Source organism: Musa acuminata, chromosome BXJ3-7, assembly GCF_036884655.1.
Source record: "Musa acuminata AAA Group cultivar baxijiao chromosome BXJ3-7, Cavendish_Baxijiao_AAA, whole genome shotgun sequence".
NCBI classification, from domain to species: domain Eukaryota; kingdom Viridiplantae; phylum Streptophyta; class Magnoliopsida; order Zingiberales; family Musaceae; genus Musa; species Musa acuminata.
In genome coordinates this window covers 40,702,138-40,720,000 of record NC_088355.1, presented here as the reverse complement: position 1 = coordinate 40,720,000, position 17,863 = coordinate 40,702,138, and the positions used below count along the sequence as shown (strand labels likewise).

Genomic DNA, 17,863 nt, shown 5'->3' with positions numbered 1-17,863 from the left:
TTTTCCTCTGTTTCAGCATCTGAGTCATCTTATTCATCTATGAAGTCTCCTGATATCCTTGTATTAGCGGATACATTTCTGAAGTTGAGATGTGAGGTGGAAATTCTCAGGATCTTTCATTTCTTTATACTTCCATTTCATGTGATAGTTGTAAGCACTATGCTGATACATGATGGATCTGCAGGTACTTGGGGCCAATGTTGTAAAAAGTGGTTCAGGAACCTTTGCTGTGTATTCAGTTTCTGTGACTGATGCAAATAACAATAGCTGGTTTATAAAAAGAAGGTTCGCTTGATAAGGCAGTATGATGTATCAGTTGAATTTTTCTTAAACATTTTGACATTTGGTATGCACATTGCATAATGGAAGTTCCTTTTTCGGTATTTTCCTTAAGGTTATGGGCTTTCTTGTTAGGTTTCGTCATTTTGAGGAGCTACATCGACGTCTGAAAGAGTTTCCTGAATATAATTTAAGTTTGCCACCCAAGCATTTTTTGTCATCTGGACTAGATGTTCCTGTTGTTCAAGAAAGATGCAAGCTTCTTGATGTATATTTGAAGGTATGCTTGTCTTGAAGTACTCTTGGTGACAATGCTTGTTCCACAAGATTGCTTACGATTATGTTCAAGCATGCACCCAGCACCTTTTTGGTTTGCTTCTCAATTTTTTCCAGACTTTGGCCTTCAATTAACAAAAAGTTGCTTGGTCATAGCTATGCTGAGTATCTCAATCTATTAGATTTAGCTTTGAAGGCATTCAAGATTCGTGCTAGTAACATATACACAGTTATCCTTTCCTAAATAATGCTGAAAATTATACTTCTTTCTTGGCACAACCCTTTTAATTTATTCTCAAGTAAAGCACGTGGTTCCAAGATGTCTTTTGTAGCATGCACATATGACAATTGGCCTTGATGCAGTACAACTACTGGCTTGTTCAGTTTGTAGCATAGTAACATTCGCATGCAGGTGACAAATAGGATAAGAGTCCTGGATAAGAATCTGGAACATGGTGTTTAAGTGATGCTCCTGTGTTGATACCTATAATGAAAGATAGGGTTGAAAGAGTTTGTAACACAATCTTTAGAAGTTCATATGCAAGCATGCATGTCCCCTTCTGTGCAGATATCTCTGGAAGGGTAACCAAGTACCTTGTCTCACATCATTACCTTTCTCATTAGCTTGCTTTTAGTGAGAAAAGTCCAATACTACCTGTCATAGCTCATTGATTGAGAATATTAGGCCACTTTATATATTTTTGATGTTTTTGTTAAAGCCCTGTGTATCGTGAAGTTATTTTCTTTTGAAATCATCTAAGATATAACGTGCAACACTGGAAGCTTCAACTTGTCTTAACCATATTGTATGGAGTCCTAGTGAGAAAAGTACAATACTACCTGTCATAGCTCATTGATTGAGAATATTAGGCCACTTTATATATTTTTGATGTTTTTGTTAAAGCCCTGTGTATTGTGAAGTTATTTTCTTTTGAAATCATCTAAGATATAACATGCAACACTGGAAGCTTCAACTTGTCTTAACCATATCATATGGAGTCCTTTCCTGCTTAGTTGATTGATCCATACAATCATATTTGGGTCCTCTTCAGATACAATACCTGAGATGTCTCCAAGATTCTCTGAAGTTGGGACTGAAATATGTAATGTCAGATGTCGTGGTCCATATTCGGTATTTGACTATTTTAGAGGCATCACAGCATAGGATCATCAACTGGATGTCATTAGCTATAGATACTCTTGGAAACCTTATTATGGTCTGTACTGGTGGTTCAAAATAATACAACAGTTATCCGAGACAGAGACAAATGAATAAAAACAAGTAGGATTTCGTATGTTTCATGCTGCTTCCCAATACCATGATATTGCTGGTGCCATTCCCTCAATAAAAGATGTGTACCAATATGGTAGGGAATTATGGCAAGAAACCTGAATTCTTGCATGATGCTACTCCCAATTTATTCTCTCTTTTATTTTTGGTTTCTGATAACCTTTAGTCTTGCTATTCTGTCTTTTAGTGACACAATTGTCTTTCTTTTTGCACAGAAGCTTCTTCAGATTCCAACCATATCAGAGTCTATAGAGGTCTGGGATTTTCTCAGTGTTGATTCACAGGTTGGTATTAAACCTAATATGATTGTCATTTTTGTTGTGTCCAATATCTTTTTGGCTGAACAAATTTTTTAAAGTGCTATCCATGTTGCAGACATATGTTTTCTCAGATTCTCTCTCCATCATCCAAACATTATCAGGTTTTCATTTCATGTTATTTTTTCTTGGTGTGGACTTGAATTGTTTTCTTCATATCTTTCGTTGGATATACTGATATAAATCTTCCTCATATCTGATTTTTTTCATTCCAGTGAATCTTGATGTTAAGCCACATGAAAAGAGTGCGAAAAGTTTTGATTCCATTGAAGATGTCAATAGCCAGTTATTTTCTGCAGAGAAAAATCAAAATTATGAGATCAAAGACAGTGCTACACCAATGAGTAAGAGTTACCCTGAATCTGATGGTTTCAGACTGAGAAAACCATATACGGAGAAAATTTCAGGTCCAGATACTAGAAAGGAGCAGAAGAATTCATGTCAGGACAAGACAGGAAGTGATCCAGAAAGTAGGCTTGGGAAGAATGTTCCATCTACTGGCAAATCCGACCAGCTAAAGAAACACTCAGTAGTGGGAGTTGAGACTTTGCAAGAGAGCTCTAAAAGTATTCATTCTGGTGGGGCCTTCAGCATTCCGACTGAAGTAAGTTCGTAACTCCTGTATATATAATAAAAATAGGGAGTTCTCTCCATAAGGTGGCATCTTGTTTGAAATTAATAGCTTTGCTTACAATTTTCATTGCTAAGCAAGTTAAAAACAGGTAAAATGAATGGTTCTGATTTATTGCCTAAGTAATCCTCAAAGGGATTGTACTCAAATATGTGCTCATGAAAAAATATAAACCATCAATTATTATCTTAGTATATGCCAGTTGAATTTTATTTATTTGAATGTCTCTGAGCCATTATGACAGAAAAGCAATCATATCATGCCTTAAGAAATCAACTACTTGCTTTACTTGATGCAGCGGGTTAATGCTGCCCTTACGAGCGATAATATGTATTTGTTCTATAGTTAATTGCAATGATTCAATTTTGTTTGGGCCGGTTTGTGCTGACTGTTATTACTGGTCCAGGCATGAACTGAGACATGGACCGCCCCATTTCAGATGGTCTGGTTCAGTCCTTTATTTTAAATGGCTTCATATTTTGTTTTTTTGTTTTTTACTTCTCAACGCCCTGAGTCCTTATGTGCCTTTAGGGTCTGCACGAGTGTCTCCCTCTTTGCTCTCCACAACCTGATCGCTGTTTCCTGTCTGCTGTCACCTCATTTCTGGCACTTCTTGTCCTTCTGTTTCTTCTCCTTCTCTTCCTCTGTTGCCTGCTCCTCCTACTCCTCCTCCTCCTCCTCCTCCCTTTCCTTCTTTTTTTCATTCTTCCTTTATTTCATTTCTTCTTCATTCCCCCCTCCCACACATTGGTACCATGGTACACAGTGCACCATGTGTCAATATCGCTAGCATGGATGGTTTCCATACCGGATTGGTACATGTTTGGTATCTGAAATTGCATTCCTTGGTTAAATGTCTATGATTATAATTATTGCTATTAATTTTGATAGGTTGTCCAACATTGACTACTAAGTTCTCACTTAAGGTTTAACCAGTTTATGTACCAACTCTACATCTACAACTTCAAAGTTTGCTTATTGCTAATTTCATGTCGGGTGCTTCTTTTTATTACTATCCATTTAACAGTTCCCTTTCTTGATGCTATTACGTTTCATGTGCATGACAGCACCACAAAGGCTTTGCTGTTTTTCCTTTCTGTCTTTATCCATTCAAACTGTTTCTGAACGTGTAAAAAGTTTCTCTATCCAGTTGCTTATGGTATTTTATTATCTTTCCTCCTAATGCAGTGGGTGCCAGTGCCTCCAAATTTGACTATTCCCATATTGAATTTAGTAGATGTAATTTTCCAGCTGAAGGATGGCGGTTGGATCAGGTGTGTTTACTGTTTAGATTATATGGTTAGTTGAGCAAAAAGGTCATCATTTCTGCTTTATGTTACAATTTTTGTTTACACTATTTTAGTTGCATACTAAATGTATGTGTGTTTTCTTTTGTATAGGCGCCAAGCTTTTTGGATCGCTAAGCAGTTATTACAGTTGGGAATGGGGGATGCTTTTGATGATTGGCTTATTGAGAAAATCCAGCTTCTTAGAAGGGGAGTGGTAATTGCTTCTGCTATAAAGCGTATTGAGCAAGTAAGGGAAGCATTTATCATACTGAATATAAGCATAGCTGTGCATTTTAAAAAGAAACATTGTGGCTTGCTATCAATTACAAGTGACCTACTGTGGCAATGCTCCAAATATCCTACAATTTTCTCTCCTTGTGTTCACATGCACTATTATTATGGTGAATTGTAGTGTACTCAAACATTTCAATTACATCTCATTTTTACACTAATACCTTCATTTTATGTGGCTTACTAATATACTTTTAGTTCCACTAAATATTCTGACCTAATTTTTGTCAATTGAACAGATTCTCTGGCCTGATGGAATTTTTTTAACTAAACATCCTAAACGAAAAGCTCCAACACCAGTTTCTTCACCGGGCACTCAGGACAACCAAAACGCTAATCCATTGACTACTGAACAACAGCTAGAAGCTGATCGCCGGGCAAAATTCGTTTATGAACTAATAATAGGTAAAGCTGATTCTTTCATTGTTACCTTTTAGTTAGTCAATGTATATTTAATCTATATTGCAAGCAGGAAAAGATTAAGCAGTCAGTATGATATCTATTATATACTGAGGCTAGAGTGGTGATATAGTTATACCAATACCTGGAAGTGATGTTTGCAAACAATGGAATATTGTACAAAGGGTTGTACTTTTTCTATCTGTGACTTTATACCTTTGGTTCCGTTGGTTATTCTGTCGAAAAGGTTCCAGATGGCAGCTGGTTAAACCCTATAACGGAACTTGAATCTGTAGAAATACCTTTGCTCTTTATCTTCTCAATCATATTGGTTCCTTTTTTCCCTTTTTTGTGTGTTCTTTTTCTGTTCCTATGTGTGTTCTATGAAATATAAAATTAAATAATTCAATATACAAATGTGGTAATTAACTTTCACACTCTATCTTTGCATACAATAACTTGTGATTCTTTTGCTTTACTTCGACACACGAGAAAGCTCTACATTTAAGTTGTTTAGTGCTGTGCATTTCAATTTTCTAATGCACACTTGTTTGAAGTTTGTATCTCTGCTATCCTCTGTGAGCTCAGCATGTTTCATCTTGTTTCAATTAAATGAATGATACAGCAATGTGCCCATGACTAACTTTAGTGTGAGAAGTAAAAAATCATAAGAATTAATTGGTTCATAATGCTTTGCTAATGCCTAAGACCTAATGAGTTTTGTCGCTTAAAGAATCAATTTACTTATAAGCAATAAATAAAAAAAGAACAGGTAGCTTTTTTAACTTTGTCAATGTATTACATATGATGCTATGTGAAATACTGCTAATATTGTTCTCTACACAAGTTTCATGTGTATTCCTGACATTGTGATTTCCCAGTGCTTCTAACATTCTACAGTACTTTCATTCTTTTTCTGCAGATAAAGCACCAGCTGCTTTGGTAAGTCTTGTTGGCAGAAAGGAATACGAGCAGTGTGCTCAGGATATATATTTCTTTCTTCAGGTACATTTTAAAAATGGACTGTGTAAATATTAAGCATGTGAGATAACGAGATGCAGATAGAATCTTTATATGCTCGAACTTACTATGTTTCATGTCTTGAAAAATAAATATAAATTCTGGCCTGTCGAGTCGCAGACTTGGGAAACTTGGCAAGTCATGGACATGAAAATCTAATAATTTTTATATTCAGAAGTGTTTAACGTAGTAAAACACTGAATTAGATTGTTATTGTGAATATGATACCCTGTGGTCTTGTTCTTGTGAATTAGATTGCCATCTAATAATTCTTAATCAGGTGGTCTTGTTCTTGTGTACAGTCCCCTGTTTGTTTGAAGCAGTTTGCACTAGAACTTCTGGAGCTTCTGTTTTTGTCAGCATTTCCTGAACTCAATGATGCTGTAAGGCAATGCCATGAAGATAATCAGCAGCTGGAAACAGAAATCAATCAATGAACACTCTTATACAGGACCATGACTGATGATTCATGGGGGGTGGACCGGGTGGTATGCTTGTTTGGACCAAAGTCGTGGGTGAGTTGCCCACTCTCATCAGGAAATACCATCATCTGAAATCTGGCAAGACCATGACTGATGATTCGTCGATGCATTTACTTGGGAAATATTGTGCATAAGCATTAAGGTATTGGCTTGCATACCTAGAAGCTGGTTTCTCCTGGCTGCAAGTCTGAGATTTTTGAGCGCTTGGTCTGGTAATTATAGCAAAAGTTTTGTATTTTTCTGTTGAATGGTGCAGTTATATAGTATTCCTTGGCTCTTCATCTGCAAGAAGCCCTTTTTTTCTGTTTTTTTTCGGGGGGTCATGGAGGCCTAATTGTATAGTCTTTTGTTTCTTTTTTTTTTTAATGTTTTTAAAGATTTCAGCACGTGATTCAGTAACCAAATCAGTGGTGTAAAGATGACGGATGTGATTGGAACACGTAATCTCCAACTTATTTAACTTGCCCTCTCTAATTTTGTTTGTTTAAAATATTGCTGCCTTAACTTTTATTCTCTTTACTAATTTTCATTTCATCCAAATCCCAGTTTTATTTGGACACGGATTCTGTGCTGGTGTGCATTTGTGTGCCTCTTGATTTTTTCTGGGTGCCAAATCGAATAATGTTCGAACACTCTACCTGTGATTTGAGACGCCACGCAATTTGTGTTCGTCGAGTTCCGTCGGCTCGACTCCGTTCGTAGACGTTAGCGTCCAAGTTTCTTCCCAAAAAAAAATCGACGTGGGACCCACACGGGTATCGTCGCTCGTCTCCAATCACAAGACCGGTAGTGAACCGGGCGCACTAACCGGATGCGAAACTGGTTATCGTTTAGGGGAAAAACCAGACGGTTTCCCCCGCGCCCTGGCAGCGGAAGGCCACTTTACCGCACCGTGGCGTGCGCAAGATCACAGCCACACACGCTCGCACCTCACCTCCTCGCTTGCCCTTGGCCGGCCCCCTCCCCCTCCCCGCCTCTTCCCTCCCCCGACCTGGGAAACAGAAGCCAATGGCTTCCGCCTCTCTTTCCTTGCGGTATGCACCCTTCTCCTCTCTTCCTTTGTCCCCATCCCATGCCGCAAACGAGGCCGCCCCGCCTTCTGTTATCGCCTCCAGGCCGTCGCGGACCGCTGCAACTCTGAGGCCGCAGCCGATCCGCGCTTTATCTTCGTCTTCTTCCTCCGCCTGCTCATCCGGCCGCCTCGTCGCCTTGGCCAGAGCGTCGTTCCCCAAGATATCCTCTGGGATCGATGAGGATCCCACGACCGAGAAGTTCTTGCGCAACAATTCCATCTCCGACTTCATGCGCTTCAAGAAAGGTCAAGTCGGTGGCCACTCTGGTGAATTGCAGACCGCCGTCGTCAGCTACCGGAAGCGGTTCCCATGGTCGTTGCTCCATCCTTTTCTTGAGGTAGTGCTGGCTGTCTTCTTCTTACCGCTTCTTTTGGTTGTAAAGGATTTGATTATTGATTAGTGCGAGTTTGTCTTTGCAGGTTGATTTGGTGTCGACGATCCATATTGCAGACAGACAGTATGTTGGTTTCTCCCAAAGATAAATCTGTTCATTGTTCTATTAAGCTTCTTCTTTACTTTGTTTAATTTAGTCCATCATTTGGTACTCTGATTTGTCTTGGATGCTTGAAGTCGATAATTTCATGAACTGGATGTGGTTAGACAAAGCAAATTGCCATTAGGCTATGCATCCCTCTCTCGTTTGATATGCTACTTTTATCTTTATGTTATGATGCGGTCCAGTTGAATGCTATTCTGCATGTTTTTTTAGTTTAAAATGCATGGACTTTGAGACAGACTTACGGGCTGTTCTTCTTACTGTTGATTTTTAATCTTCACTACTGCTACATTACTAGTCTCAATCATGTCTAGAATATTTTACACTACTGTTCCAACCTAATATGCAAAATTTATGCTCACTTTGCTGCATTCTCCCACATATATTTCATAACTACCGATTATTTTCGATCAAAAATTGTGTGGCGGGGAAGCTATTTAAGGTGTGGCGCGGCATGATCGAGAGAGAGGTATAGCTACATCATTAGATGAGGAAATTTGACCAACATTGGCATTAGGACGGATAGAGGGAGGTCTAGCAAAGTTCTATTAGAAACACTGAAAAGAGATCTGCTGGCTTTTAGTTTAACTAGCAACATTTCCTTCAAAAGAGCTCAACAACAGGAAATTTAATGTAGTGACCCTTTGCTGTAAACCCTCCTTATGGCTTGTTCTTGTTGTTGTTGGACTTGTATCACCTGTTTGCTCATTATTCTTCTTTAGGGATTTATAAGATTTTACTGGGGCTCTTGGAAGTTTCCATGTCGCTGATTCGACTTTCTCATGAGCTTCTGAAGTTTCTCTGAGTTATGGAATTCTTCTCTCTTTAGTAGTTTGCTTTAAGTTGCTTAACTAAAGATTCAATTGATATTCCTTGTGATAAATAATGACATTGGTACAATAGTGCTTTTTGCTAGCTTGTTTTGTGTTCAAAGTTCTTTTTCATCCTCTTAATGAGACTTACCAATAATTTGTTTTGGTATGCAGGTACTTTGAGACTCTTCAAAGAGGACTTGAATATTATGATTGTGTCCTCTATGAGATGGTAGCAAGCAGGGAAAGTCTAGAAAATAGAATAAACTCAAAATCCAAGGGAAAACTGAAACCTAAACGATCCAAAGGCTTTAATATTATTGGATTCATTCAAAGGCAGATGGCTAGAATTCTGTCACTTGATTTCCAATTAGATTGTCTTGATTATGAAAGTCAAAAGTGGCAACATGCTGACCTTGATTATGAGACTTTTAAATTACTTCAGGTACTTAATATCTTAATTTTCTCTTTGTTTATTATGTATGTGATGCATACCACTTGAAATGGTAAATAAAACCTCCAATTGTAACCTAATTATGGAGGTTCCTAGAGCCATTAATCTAGTAAATACCCACTGCACCCATGAATCTTTTTAGTGTGTAGGAGTTGATTGTCTTATATCGTCTTGTCTCTGAACTTCAATGCTAAGTTTATATATAAGAAACTTATACATATGGATCTGGTTTGCTTTACTTTCTTTTTAATGGCTGAGGATGTGCTCAATGTGCTTGATATTTTGAACACTCTACATGTTACTTGCCCTTTTTTCCAGGATGAAAGAGGCGAAAGCTTTTTCACGCTAGCAAAAGAAATGACTCTCAGATCTACAAAAACCTTGGTTCAACCTGTTTCCACAACAGGTGATCTTGGTCCTTGGAAATCTAAGCTACTTTGGGCTTCACGTGTATTGCCCATGCCACTTGTTGGACTTCTCATTATTAGTAGCGTATGTTCACCATTTGAAAGTTACAGCACAGAGTACTCTGAACTGGAAGCACTTTCCAGACTTGATATTGGAGCAGCATTGAAGATTTTCTTGGCCAAGCGGCTAACATCTGAGTGAGTGTATCACCTCCTGTATATGGTCCTCTCGTATACATCCCATATATTAATGTGCAGTTCCAGAATCATGAACAGTATTTAGGGATTGTGAGTGTCCTTTCAGTGTTCTTGTAATTGATTTTGTTTCCATGTTGAAGTGGCAGGCAATTTATTAGAAATTGAGTTCTTCAGTTTTATGTTAGTGGCATATCATATTTTTTATTGGGTGCATGTAATATGACATGAATAGTTCTGTTAATAATACCAGAATGGGCATTAATGCCTTATCATGTTACATTAGATAATGTTACCATAATTTACCCTGTGGGAGTATTTTACTTTCTTCGCATAGCCTATGGGCTCTGTTAATTAGGATGAGGACTCGGACACTTCGGTTGAATTAGGCATATCATCGGACTAATTTTTTTATGTGTAATAAAGTCCTTTTGATGTTGCATTCAACAAACAATTTTTATTGACAGTGCAATTTTAGATGTCCCCAATGTATATATTACTGTGCCAGAGAGTTTTTAGCTCTACATGTTAGATTCTGAAGTTGCACACAAATATCTCCAAAATTTTCTTAGTGGGATAAATATCTTGTACAAGAGAGTATCAAGTGCCTAGCCAAGATACCACATCACTTAGTGGGATTTCCAAGATCAACAACAAAGATCCCAAGTCATTTTCCAGGAAAAAAAAGGGATTAGTTTAATAATCTAACAAGGTTCTTATAACTTCTCTCCGGTTGAAATTCTTTGGCAAGTTTCATTTTCTTGAGCCCACACAGTAAAAGAAAAGTTCTTTTAACTGTAACAAAAACAAGTCATTGAAATTTGTCTGATATACTTCATTAAAAATGTGCAAATTATGTGCAAATGTGTAGGCCCTTAAATATGCAAACTATGTGCAAATTTAAAAATAAATGATAGGCATCCCCGTGAGTCTTTTAAATGAATGCAATGTAAGTGTTTGGTTAATTCATCTTTACTTTCTGTTTCACATACGAAATTTTCTATATGGATTGTTCGTTTGATATCTAAGCCTAAAATGCTCGTTTTATGAAAATGATATCTAATGGGTATTACCTGGGGAAATTCTTGTGAAGGTTTACTGAAATAACTGCGGCTATAGAGGAAAAATCAGTGATCATTGGTGAAAGGAACAGAGTTGCAGCTGACGAACTGAGGAGAGCGATAGACAATGGGCACCAGAGAATAGCAGTTCTCTATGGAGGAGGTCACATGCCAGATCTTGGTAGACGACTGCGAGAAGAGTTTGACATGGTCCCGTCTCATGTGCAATGGATAACAGCATGGTCCATAAAGAACAAGAAGCTGGACAGCCAGTCTTTGCCATTCCTCAAGGCATTGGCAAAACTTTTGGGCTGGCCTCTCAACAGGTATCAGACACTGGCTTTGTTGATATTCTCATCTCTTCTTGCGCTTGATCTTTGGTTCTGGGAGCTGTTCGTTCAGACTGCAATCAACTTGGCTTCTTCAGCTGCATTTGAAGTTGGTCTACCAACTAACATCATGTGATTTATGCGATCATTATATGCTAGGATAACTGCTATGACCTTTTTATGTATCTTCACATACAAAAAAAAGGAAGGTTAAAGCTAATCTTTTTGTTCTACCACTATTCCTTCTCTCAATAGCCACCTGTATGTCCCATTTAATTGCCTGATTCAGCAACCTATTCATTTGCTCGAGAGAAGTTAAAATGATCTAAACCTTCTGACCAGATTATAAAAGGATTGTGGGGGAATTGATATTACATTTTTTATGTATGTTGGTGAATATATTTGGACTATCAAATTACACTTAAACTGGTGGTTTTCTACCAGTGTTGCCTCCTCATTATATCTCAGGATAATGACTTCAATTCATCAACCAGTGTAGCAGTATCTATCTTGGTTAGGTGATGCTGGCCTTGGAGAATCATGCCTTTGTAGGAGTTTGGTTGTTGTTTGTTGATGAGGAAGAGCCCCATCCTTGAATTGAGATGCTTCTTCCTTGTGCTGTTTGCAATTTGATCTCATTAATCTGAACTACATAAATAATTCATCTTGGAATCTCCAGAGAGGTTGACGAAAGTAGTTTGCTCATCTCTTTTATTTGTTTGCTTAACTACAGTTGCTTATTATAGATTAATTTAGTTATTCTAACTCTAATTCAACCCACACCCAGAGAGTTCAACACTAATTTCTCCAAGAATGTGGTGCACCAAATAAATTCAAGTGTTCAAAATTAAAATTAAAATACTGAAAATTATCATATTGTTCATGTCGATCATCAAAATCTGTAGTCCACAATCATCCCATTTTTCTCATCTTTTTTATTAGAATTAGTATTAAATAATTAATGCAATCGAATCAGGTTGGCATTTAAGATTAGAGGAGAGAGTCATCCTTCGTAACCCCCTATGAAGGGGTCTGTAGAATTTGGATCCGCTTCTTTGGGCGTCCGATAAGGTACTGGTCGACGGATCTCAGGTCCATCATTCATGACCCGTCTTCTCTTCGCGAACGACATCCGACCCGTTCGCGACCCCACGTGTCCGCAGTTCGGATATTTTCCTACGTAAGATGATGGCACTGACTACTGTGTCTCCGCTGAGGCAGGAAACAGCCAGTTTACGATTTGATGACGTCATGAAGTCGTGCATGGGAGCGTGTTTCGTGGCTTTCTCGATACAGGATATCTTCAAGTCTTATCTGTTGCTGATCGCACAAAGGGCTCAGCCGAAGGGCACATTTCGGGTGCAGGCGCAGACGCGACGCGATCGTAGTGCGATGCTCCTCCATCACCGAATCCTCTACCCTCGCCTCCTCGTCCCCTTCGTCTCCTTCTCCGCCCCACCGCCTGGGTCTCTCCGGTCCGACCATCCCCTCCTACTCCTCGCCTCCGGAAGAAGGAATCCCGTCTCCCTCCTCGCCCGTTCCCATTCCTTGTCCACCGTAGCCCAGCTCGCCGTCTCCACCCCTTTGGAGGTCGACGCCCCAATCCTTCGGCAGATAGCTGACGAGGAAGATGGCGGGCCCCAGGTCCAGATTCCCTTCGACAAGCTCTTCGTGCCGCCGGGGGTAGACTTAGCGGAAGCGGCGTCGATGGCCAGCGGGAGAGTGCTCCGAGGCTCCAACATCGTGCTCGGACCTTACGCCCGCGACGCCCAGGTCGCCACCGCCGAGTTCATCAAGAGCAGCACCAAGACGGAGGAGTGCCCCACGGATGGCCTCCCCGAGTTCGCTCTCGTCGGCCGGTCCAACGTCGGCAAATCCTCCCTCCTAAATTCCCTCGTCAGGAGGAAGCGGCTCGCCCTCACCTCCAAGAAGCCTGGTCAGTTTACTTTTATCCACTGATGCTTCTTCTGGATGATTCGGTGCATGATTTCTCAGCTAGGGTTTATAGGGTTTAGTGGACAACAGGCATTCGATGGGTACTGTTAATATAGATAAATGCGTTTCCTAATGATTCGGAATATTTTTGTCGAGATACCTCAATTTGTGGCTTTGAAGTGTTTCAATTATATTGAGAATATCTTCTTCTGTTGCAGGAAAAACACAATGCATTAATCATTTTCGTATAAATGATAGTTGGTACCTGGTGGATCTGCCTGGTTATGGGTATGCCCCTAAAACCAACTTGTATTTTATTTTCTCTAGCTGTTTAGATTGTTAAGTTATATTGCTCGGAAACACACTTCCATGTACCAGCAATTCGTGTGCTGGTTATTCACGGAATGTATTGTATTGTAGGTATCCTAACCTCAGTTTGTGTTAAATGAACCTGGAAGATACTTGCTTTTCTCAATTAACTACAAAAAAGAAATTAGTTTATCATTTGACTGGTGGTTTTTTTATCCCTCACATGCGTATCAGTTAATGGACAAGATTAGTGATAAGGATGTGGCATTTCATTGCTTCCAAAGCAGGTCCTTCAAATTAAGTACTTCATCTTGACAATTAACCTCATTATTGTTATGATTATGTGAAGATGGCAACTTTAAGCCTTGCGGAGGAGTCATAACAAGCTCCCAATAGCTTCATTTTCATTCCCATCTTCAACCTGTGGCAAAGCACACACTGTAATCTTGTAAATTATTTGCTTGTCCTCCAAAGCAGGTGCAGCAGATGATCAGAAGAGGGACTTGTGATCCATGGTGGTATATAGGTGCATATATATGTAGCTAATTGATAGAGTTAAAAATTATGAGATGATGATTCATTGTCATAACCGATATCTATTTACCCATTTAGAAACTATTATATTTATAACTTGCAACAAAATAGTAAGAATTGCAACCAAATTATTGAAGCTCACTAAGAAGAAGACTACGAGAATTTGGTAGAAGTAACTTCAGCAGTTTACACTTTTAAACTCATAGTTCTGCGAAGAGGTACCTCAAATTTTGCATCTTCTTACTCTTGAAACATTTTGGAGCAGATATGCATCTGCACCGCAAGAAGCGCGAGCTAATTGGTATGAATTCACCAAAAACTACTTCCTCAACCGAGAGTCGTTAGTGTCTGTTTTCCTACTTATAGATGCCAGCATCCCTGCTAAAAAGATTGATCTTGAATATGCTAGTTGGCTTGGACAAAATCAGGTATGAATTTTCCCTTTCTGTATTGTAGTTTTTCTGCTCTCCCTTTAATAGCTTCAAGATGTTCCCCTTGTAGAAACATTTAATTCTGACTCTTATCAGTTACTGAAGTGTGGTTTAAGAGCAGCTCCAGACATTTATAGCAGCAATAATGATGGTGTCAGACAGTCTTACCTACATTGGGTTTAAAAATGTAATAGTCTTTGTGAAGTAGCTGACATCAAACATCATAATGTTTAATTTCACTTATCAGTGTTTGTCAGCTGTTGGCAACTAGAGTAGATTGCACACAACAATGTGCATACTATTGAAGGAATGCCACTTTGTTAACTTAGAAACTAGACGGCAACATTGAACCCTTCCACTTAGGTTTACATTGAATTATTGGTTTCTTTTATGTGTTAGAGTTGAGTCAGTTTCAAAGTGTCATGGGTTTATTTAACTCGAGTTTTAGTTGTACCATGGGGAATTCTGTAGGATTTTTATATTTACTTCTGATTATCATCTTGAAATACATCAAACGGAGTTCAACCTGATGCTCATAAAGTGATTTAACCAATCCTAAAAGGAACCAAATCTTCTTAGCAAAAGAGGTTTCAGATAGAGTCATTATCAGGTTGTTATTCTCTATCTAAAATCCGAAATTTACAAAGAGAACGGTTTGATTGGTATCTGTTTGTAGCAGGATACATGTTCTAGTGGAGAGGGAACTTTTGTTTCCTTGGGTCAACTGGTCTTATCTATCTCTCTCTCTCTCTTGTTTTATTTTGATTTCCTTGAAGTACAATACATTAAAAGAACATCTCTTATTGCTTTTGTTTTCTCTCTCTGTAGATGGAGTAATTTTTGCTGTGTCTTTTGTGAGGGTTAGTCAATAAAGTTCAACATTTCTTTTGAGTTCTCTTCAATAAATGTTTGAGCTCTATTTGTGTTCTCGTTTGGGAATTCATTAGCATCTGTTGTTACTGTTGTTGGAGTCCAGTTGATGTACCAAAGATGGCGGCTAGCTTGGACCTTGGTTAATAGACTTCCCTTCTTAGATGAACTCAAGCTCTTTATTAGACTTATCTTCGGATAGTTTGATTGCAGATAGACTGAATCCGCAAGCTATTTCTTGGTAGAATCCATTTCTTATTGAGGCTCTTAGTCTTGAGCTGATTGATGTCTTTTTATTCCACTAGTGCTGAACACATTCTAAGTATGTGTGATGCATGACTACTAACGAAAGGCTTAGATCTGGAGCAATTCTAGGATGCCTGTCATGGTTGAGGATGGCGTAGAATGCACCATATGACGGCACCCTAGGTCTTCCTTGCATCAGTACAGATGTTGCTTGTTTATATTTAGGAGTTATCTATATGATACCATTGTGACTGGAATTTGCTTTCTTTGAGTTGGCTGACTGTCAATCTGTACCATCTCCTGCTCTTCTCTGTTATATGGTGTCTCAAAACTCTCTTTTACTTTGTTCTTTGAGTTATGTTGTCATAGAAAACAATTCAATGGAAAAATAGTTCTTGTTGCTATTGTTTTCTATTTTAGTGTTCCATTTCCTTGCTTACTGCTGTCTATTTTCTGCTGAGAGGCAGCAGAATCTTTATTTGTCCCCCCTGTGGCTTACCAAAATGCTTCATTCTAGCATCAGATCCATCAAAGAACTGTTGTGGCCTTGTGTTCCGCTTTACTATCCTACTTGGTCACTGCTGTTTATTCTCTACTGAGACCCAGAGCCATCTGTATTTGTTCTTCTTCCCCTAGGGCCTTCCTAAATGCATCATCCTTGAAAAATAAGTCAACTCTAGCTGGCAGTGACTATTGGTAGGGAGTGAACTTTTTCCAAAGCATCCAGCATGATTGCAACATTGCTGCTTTAGATAATTCGTCTCCTTCATTCGTATTATGTTACTATGTCATTGGTGTCTTTAAAACTGCAATATCTGTATTACTTGTCCCTCTCCAAGAGGCACACTTTGGTTATATAAACACAACATTTTTGCCTCAAGTAGGTGGGCAGGTACTTTGAAAATATATCCTTATGTGAAGATTTTGACATCGTCTTTTTTTTATCATTGACCTGTCAGATTCCAATGACACTACTATTCACGAAGTGTGACAAACGTAAGAAGAAGAAGAACGGTGGTAAAAGACCTGAAGAAAATGTTGAAGATTTTCAGAAATTGATACGCGAATATTTCAAGGAAGCACCGCCTTGGATAATGACCAGTAGTGTCACCAACCAAGGCCGGGAGGAGATATTGTTACATATGGCCCAGTTGCGGAACTACTGGCTAAAACATTAGGATATAGAATGTAGTCCGGGATCACTGCTTTGCAATGTAAATTACGCACAAATGCTGCTGTTAGAAATTCTCCAATCAGGATAAGGACCTGCATTGCAGACCTTGTTCTCTGGAGGTTGTCGAATCTGCTATGGTTTGACCTACACATATTTCACATCAATCGTATTGGTATAATTTCACCTTCATCGCTCAAGAAGCACTTCCATTGAGTCTGCTTCATGTCTGAGGTAACAGGAATACAGTGTTTTAAGTGACCATTTTGCTTGTGCTTTTTGCTTGGCTTCAGTTGTCTTTTTATTATGTTTGAACTTGGAATATATTGGATGATCCATTCAACCACATCCTTTTTCTTGAAGATTACCCTCTCCGGATTCAAGTGGAAATGTCATCGACCTACTCTGTCTGTGAATGTTTGTAGGTGTTTCATCTTAGGCTGCTACAGATTCTGCATACTTGAAGTGTTGTTGACGATTGCTTGAAACTGCCCACAGGTGCTTTCTGACAATTGGGAATGTGGTGTAACATCTTCGGAATCGATGTCAAGAAGAGAACGAAAGGCACCATCAGGAATGACATCAACTCTGCAACTCAACCCTCAAGGAAACCAACTCCAGCAATCAGCGGAATTTACCGGTAATAAATACGATGCTTACTTAAGAGATCAAGAAATGGAATTGTTCTTCCTGATATCATCGATCATTCTACTGTGACTTGACAGACCGAGCTGCGCTCATGCAAGGATAAGTTGATCGAGGAGATTTGAGTGGTCGTCATATGCTTGCCAAATAATACAGCATCTATCTGCATCGATGGAGTCCCATGCAGCCGTCCCTTTCCCCCTTCCCACTCCAAAAGCACGGTGGACCGCTGTGCGTGCGTCACCGTAATGGGTTCGATCTTTACAGCTACGCACCCCCTCTCCTGCCCCTCTCATCACGTCACTATATGTTTCGTTTGGCCGGCAACCACTCAATCAGTCTCACAACATGTGTATGACCCACGCAATTACCACTATATTGGCCGGGTTTGGCTGCTTAGAGCCTGACGGGACCCATTTGGAGCTCTGCTCCATCCCTCGTTCACCTCCACGCCACGTACCCTCTCCCTGTCCTCGTCGACGAAAGAGAAGCCCCACGGGATTCCCTGCCTCGTTATCTTGAAGTCCAACGCCGCCCCTACGTACAAAAACCAACGGTGGCCCCTCCTTCCCTTATCCGCTCATGTCTCACGATCGACCCAATCACTGCCCTCACTTCTT

General features: G+C 39.4%; 3 protein-coding genes across 5 annotated transcripts in view; all 3 read left to right on the top strand.

Moving 5' to 3' along the window:
• The window catches only part of LOC135642560 (uncharacterized), a 12,397-nt gene extending 5,648 nt beyond the window's left edge, over positions 1-6,749 (top strand). For 2 of the 3 annotated variants that reach the window (XM_065158812.1, XM_065158814.1), the window contains 11 exons: positions 1-96; positions 185-285; positions 415-559; positions 2,062-2,130; positions 2,222-2,267; positions 2,379-2,767; positions 3,983-4,068; positions 4,195-4,330; positions 4,614-4,779; positions 5,696-5,778; positions 6,096-6,749. The exon at positions 1-96 is cut by the window's left edge and continues 1,132 nt beyond it. In XM_065158812.1, coding sequence (XP_065014884.1) covers positions 1-96; positions 185-285; positions 415-559; positions 2,062-2,130; positions 2,222-2,267; positions 2,379-2,767; positions 3,983-4,068; positions 4,195-4,330; positions 4,614-4,779; positions 5,696-5,778; positions 6,096-6,230 — 1,452 coding nt within the window. In that variant the 3' untranslated portion in view covers positions 6,231-6,749. Of the gene's footprint in view, positions 97-184; positions 286-414; positions 560-2,061; positions 2,131-2,221; positions 2,268-2,378; positions 2,768-3,982; positions 4,069-4,194; positions 4,331-4,613; positions 4,780-5,695; positions 5,779-6,073 lie in introns of all 3 variants that reach the window. The other variant, XM_065158813.1, reaches the window with a different exon arrangement.
• Positions 6,750-7,097: 348 nt separating this feature from the next.
• LOC135642562 (uncharacterized) lies at positions 7,098-11,335 on the top strand. Its single transcript, XM_065158817.1, has 5 exons — positions 7,098-7,685; positions 7,768-7,805; positions 8,831-9,101; positions 9,429-9,715; positions 10,806-11,335. The coding sequence occupies exons 1-5, from the start codon at positions 7,284-7,286 to the stop codon at positions 11,236-11,238; spliced, it is 1,431 nt and encodes a 476-aa protein (XP_065014889.1). The 5' UTR covers positions 7,098-7,283; the 3' UTR covers positions 11,239-11,335.
• A 940-nt stretch (positions 11,336-12,275) lies between these two features.
• Positions 12,276-16,790, top strand: LOC135643217 (GTP-binding protein At2g22870-like). The gene is made up of 4 exons (XM_065159918.1): positions 12,276-13,038; positions 13,256-13,325; positions 14,146-14,308; positions 16,387-16,790. Exons 1-4 carry the CDS (start codon positions 12,288-12,290, stop codon positions 16,603-16,605), a joined length of 1,203 nt encoding a protein of 400 aa, XP_065015990.1. The 5' UTR covers positions 12,276-12,287; the 3' UTR covers positions 16,606-16,790.
• The last annotated feature ends 1,073 nt before the right edge of the window (positions 16,791-17,863 follow it).